This window comes from Epinephelus moara, chromosome 16 (genome assembly GCF_006386435.1).
Source record: "Epinephelus moara isolate mb chromosome 16, YSFRI_EMoa_1.0, whole genome shotgun sequence".
NCBI lineage: Eukaryota > Metazoa > Chordata > Actinopteri > Perciformes > Serranidae > Epinephelus > Epinephelus moara.
The window spans coordinates 47,426,437-47,432,203 of NC_065521.1; the positions used below are offsets into that span (position 1 = coordinate 47,426,437).

The following is a 5,767-nucleotide window of genomic DNA, read 5'->3' on the forward strand; positions in this document are numbered from 1 at the left end:
ACATGTATTTTTCATTTAACGCCCATGTATCTGACATGTATTTAGCATGTATCCGGCATGTAACTGGTGTGCATCCGGCATCTCTCGGACAGTGATCTAGTGTGTGTCTGGCATGTGTCTTGCATCTATCTGCCGTCTATCTGGCATGTAATTGGTGTGTATCTAGCAGGTATCCGGCATCTATCTGGCATCTTTCTGGCATCTATCTGGCATGTAACTGGTGTGTATCTGGCATCGATCTGGCGCGTGTCTGGCATGTATCTGGTGTATATCCCGTGTGTATCAGGCGTGTATCTGGTGTTAATCTGGCATATAACTGGTGTGTATCTGGCGTGTGGTGATGTTACCTTGCGTTCCAGCGGCGGCTGCCCGTCCACCATGCCGTACCAGGCCAGCAGCTTGTGCCAGGCCTCTGCCGGCACCAGCATAAAATCTTCATTCTCCACCAGACGCTCCTTCAGGTGGTAGGAGTCCAGATCTGACAACAGGAGACACGTCACTACATTACTGATGTTTATGACAGATGATGTCACTGTTTTAAACCTGAAGCTGCAGAGATCTGATTCTTAATCCACTCAGTTTGATCCTGATCCGGCTGTAGGGTTGTTTTTATCAGGGTGGAACACAGAACATTAAAACTCTACTGAAACACAGACACTGAATTACTCGTGTTAGCAGCTTCATAGAACGAAGCTTACTGAAGATCAGAGATGATAAACCACCGTTTCTTTGTAGAAAATCAACAAACCTCCGTCACAAACACAGGATCAATTTATCAAAAGCAAATGACAGGTTTCCTAATAATAGAAAATTCAATAAGGTTTGTTTAAAGTGCTGTTTTCAGGTGTTTGCTGTTGCAGTCACGGGTCAGAGATCAGAGATATGACAGTGACAGAGAGGAGCTGAGAGACAGAGTGGTGTGTGAGGAAGAGGATGAAGATGAGCAGCAGGATATCAGGGAATCAGAGGAGCTGCATGTTGTTTTGTGGGAAGAGTTTTTCAGGTTATGACGTCATGAGGCGGAGCGGGGCGTTCACTGACCCTCAAACAGCTCAGTGTTGTCGATCTGACCGGGGAAGGACGACGAGTTCTGGTCTCCGGTCTCCACAAACTCCTTCCACTGTTCATACCAGCGACGCTCCACCACGTACCTGCAACACACACACACACACACACACACCTTTAATGACATAATCTACAACAATTGATTGACAGGTCATTTAAAACAAAGATTATTACACTCTAACTAAAGGTTTGTTCACGTCATTGTCAGTGAACACAGAAAGTAAAAAGGCTGACTAAGTCTATACTACAAGCAGGTTGTAAAAAAGCAATAACCAGGAAAAGGTTGAGTCTCACAACTTCTGAATGGATGAAAATAGTTCAGGAAATTTATTTTATTGAACAACTGACTTTTTCTCTGAGACGTGCCACTGAAAATGTGAAAAATATCGGAAAAAAGGAAATCTGATTTTGCTTTTAAGTTGTTTTGTTTGGTGAATTTTGTTTTATTCTCCTCGGGATTAAGACATACAGAACAGACTACACCTTATGAATGAGTGGAAGATTTCTCCCTCTTAAAAATACCCTGGCTGTGTATGAATCAAAGTCAAGGATCAAATGGACTTCTGTGATCTTAAGGAACAATCATGGATGTAAAGGACCCGTTATCTGTGACACAACGTAACCCTGCTTCTTTTCATTTCCTGTTCTACTAGTTAAGCATTTCACCTTCACCTGTGACGTTCCTGCCTGTTGTCCTTGTTTTTTCTTTTTGTAAAAAACAAGGACAATAAAATGTAACAAAGGGCTAATTTTTTTATAACTTCACTGAGCTGTTTTTGAAATAAAAATGTTAGAAAAAAATTACTGAACCATTTGTTAATTTTCTTACTAATTAATTAATTATTGAAACATAATTTACTTCCAATAATCCATGTCGTGCCTAACAATGCCTGTTATTTATTTTTATCTCTATCGTCATCATTTATTCTTTTTTTTGCTCACGTTTTGTTATTACTATTTATCAGTTTTAATTGTGTATTTTATTTTTACAGAATTTTTATCATCACTTCTACCATCTTTCTATCTCTCCATGTTTAGAGATATTTAACTTTACATGTATACTCATTTGTCCGGAAAATGGCACCCAAACTTCGACACTGAACTACTGAGTCATGCCCAGAAAATTTCAATAACCAACAAAACTGTAAAATAATAATAGTAATAATAACTTCTCAATGCAGTGAGGGCTTCAGCTGATGCTTATTTTTATTATACATATTTTCTTGATTGATTCATCGCTGGTCTATAAAACATCAGAAAATAGCCAAATAAATAAATAAATGTCAGTTCCAGTTCCCCAAAGCCCAACGTGACGTCAGCAAGCTGCTCGTTCTGTTGGAAAACAGCCTGAAACTCAAAATCTTGTCTTTACTATAACGAGACCATGAAAAGCTGCGAAGAAGCTGGAAAAATTAAATGTGAAGTATTTTTGTAAATAGTTGCAGACTTATTTCCTAACAATCAACCCACCTAAATTAATGGATGAACTGTTTCAGCTGTAGTCCATAAACATCAGTATTAACTCAACCATCATGACACAATAACACGAGTCCAAACATTTGACCACAACAAACTGAACGCCTCCACCTCTTCAGCGTGCCGCCACAGAAACGGTTCAAACTGCTTTATGTAAGATACTTCACACATCGAGTGTTTTCATTAACATGCGTCCAGTTATTCATCTTCGCTCCGTAAAATAATGGATTTAGTTTTAATTTCAGCCGAATGCTTCATCAGTTACAACCCATACACGAAACTGAGAGGCTTCTCTACAGTAGGTGACAACAAACACACAATCAAATGAACAAACCAGCATAAAAAAAGCAGATGCCAAACCTTTTTCCACAGAACTCAGTGCAGGACTCGCCCATCTTCCTCCTCCAATCATCACACACACACACACACACAGTCACCAAACAACCATCAAACAAGTTCAGTTTTCAGTTTCATTTCACAAACACAGTTTTGCTTTACGTCTCTGAGAGTCAAACAGTTTCACTTGGTCTTTATCCATTACAAACCTCTCTCCTCTGATCTGGGTCTCATTATTCTTTTATCACAGTTAACCACTTTGTTTCATGCCATGTGAGACTACCAATCAGTCCATCTTGATCTCTGTCTGAGTCTGGTTTCCTGTAGCTGCATATGTAGATCAAAACAAAGGTCTAAAATCAAAAACACCCTCTACTTTGTATTCAAATATGAAGCAGTGTTTTATGCATTTGTCTTTGTCAATAAATAACCCAAATTAAAAAGAAAACACAATAAACTGTCACAGGCAGTAAAACTAAACCTGTAAAGTCAAAGTACTGACATGTTCAGAGTTCCTGGTCCACTCTGTGATTCATGAGTGTTGACAGTGAAAAGAGTAAAGACAAAACTCTGCTCTCAGTAGCAGAGCCATTGAGAAACCTGCCCAGTCATGGTGCTGCAGAGTCTGGCTGATAATGATGCTGCTACAAATCTAAGTGACAGCATCCAGGTGAAAACACACACATCACTGCAGTCTGTTGTGTTTTAGCTGAGAGTCAGCGAGAGTTGGTTTTTCAACAAGACTTCATCTAATAGTAACAAAAGCAGTGTTGATTAGTCAAAAAAACATTCAGCCTCATCTTGTGTCACTCCTGTAATCACTGTTTTGACATTTGTACGGTGGCCCTAAGGGGTCAACACACTGCAAATTAAAGAAGAATTTCACTGCTTTCATAAAACTGGGCTGTCTGCAGTAGAAAGACACAAATCTTTTAAAGTTGGTGCTACATGACCAGAGACAACAGAGGAAAAAGGGCTGTGGCGTTCGCTTTTGCTCATGAGGTAGAAAACCTACAACTACCAGAATGCACAGCGCTGCACCGGACCAATAAAGGCTCCTGCTGGTGGGTGACGTAATGCAAATTGACACAATGGTGGCCAGCTGGCAATAGACAATCTCTTACTACAGTTAAACAGTACACTAAAGTCAGTAAACTACAACGCAGTGACCGAATCTTGCTTCATATCTGATCAGCGCTGCGTAGTTTTACCGCAGTTTTTTCAGCCTCTGTTTCAACTGTGCAGGGAACAGTATGGCACCTACTTCCTGTTCACAAACTTTCACCATTGCACCTAAATGTGGCACTTAAGTATGTTTCTAAAGAACATTTTAGGTGACAAAAAGGCAGCACAATAATATCATCTTGGTTTATATTTGATCAGCACTGCCTCGTTTTACTGTTTGATCTGAGTTTAGTCTGAGTCTGAGAGGAGGGGGCGGGTCTGTCTCCTGATCTGCTTCTATACTCTTTGTGTCCATGGTAGCGACATGGGTTTGAAATCATAGTGTCGTCATTACAGGACAGAGAAGTTGATTTTTACACTGTAAAATGCCCCACTTAGAATATATCTTAGTCACAATCAGGGCTGGAAGTTAACTCTTTTGTCCACCTACAACCATGTCTCATGGTTCAAAAATCTACCAGCCACTCAAGGCTGTTGGCCTCCACCAGGGTTGTCCCTTATCATTGATTCTGTTTGTGATATTCATGGACAGGAACTCAAGGGACTGCCGGGTGGAGGAAGGGGTTCGGTTCGGGGACCTCAGAATTGCATCCTTTGCAGATGATGTGGTTCTGTTGGCTTCATCACACTGTGACATCCAGGCGGTTTGCAGCCAAGATGAGAGTCAGCACCTCCAAGTCTGAGGCCATGGTTCTCTGCTGGAAAATGGTGGATTGCCCCCTCTGGGTTGAGAGAGAGTTACTGCCCCTAGGGAAGATGTTCAAGTATCTCGGAGTCTTGTTCATGCGTGAGGGCAGAGTGGAGCGTGAGATGGATCAGTGGTTTGGCAGACTGTCCTGGTGAAGAGGGAGCTGAGCCGGAAGGCAAAGGTTTCTATTTACTGGTCCATCTACGTCCCAACCCTCACCTATGGTCATGAGCTCTGGGTAGAGACTGAAAGAATGAGATTGTGGACAAGTGGCTGAAATGAGTTTCCTCCGTAGGGTGTCTGGGCTCAGCCTTAGAGATGGGGGAGGAGCTCGGAGTAGATCTGCTGCTCCTTCACGTCGAAAGGGGCCAGTTGAGGTGGTTCAAATATCTGATCAGGATCTTCCTGGTCACATCCCATTAGAGGTGTTCCCGGCATGTCTGACGGGTAGGAGGCCCCGGGGCAGACCCAGAACACCCTGGAGGGATTATATTATCTCATCTGGCCTGGGAACGCCTCAGGATCCTCCTGGAGGAGCTAGAAAGCTTTGCTGGGGAGAGGGACGTCTGGGGTACCTTGCTCAGTCTGCTGCCTTACAACCCAACCCCAGGTAAGCAGATGTAAATGGATGCATGGATGGTAAGTGAAGCAAATCTAGCAGCCACTTGCATATTTTACCAGCGTTTGGCTAGCCTCAAAAACAAGTATCAGCCGTGCTGAATCTCTCCCCTGAGAATAGAGCTGAAACGATTGGATAATTAAGTGATTGACAGAATATCAATTGGTAACTATTTTCTAGAGATGTACCGATACCACTTTATGATGGATATGAATTGTTGTATGTCTCAACTCCTAAAACTCTATGTAAAATATTAAGAAATAAATACATAATAGTAGAATGAATGCCATAAAACTTTTATTATTATTATTATCCAGTGTTGACACAGATCAAGACACAGGTTAAAGTGCAGCCACACAATTTGGTAAAAAAGACATTTTAAGGGCTACAGTAGAATG

General features: G+C 41.6%; 1 protein-coding gene across 1 annotated transcript in view; it reads right to left on the bottom strand.

The window, feature by feature from the left end:
* usp11 (ubiquitin specific peptidase 11) overlaps window positions 1–5,767 on the bottom strand; it is a 33,373-nt gene that overhangs the window by 25,604 nt on the left and 2,002 nt on the right. Inside the window, exons 2-3 of the mRNA XM_050064433.1 lie at window positions 1,042–1,151; window positions 348–478 (exon numbers count right to left, since the gene is read on the bottom strand). Coding sequence (XP_049920390.1) covers window positions 348–478; window positions 1,042–1,151 — 241 coding nt within the window. The remainder of the gene's footprint in view (window positions 1–347; window positions 479–1,041; window positions 1,152–5,767) is intronic.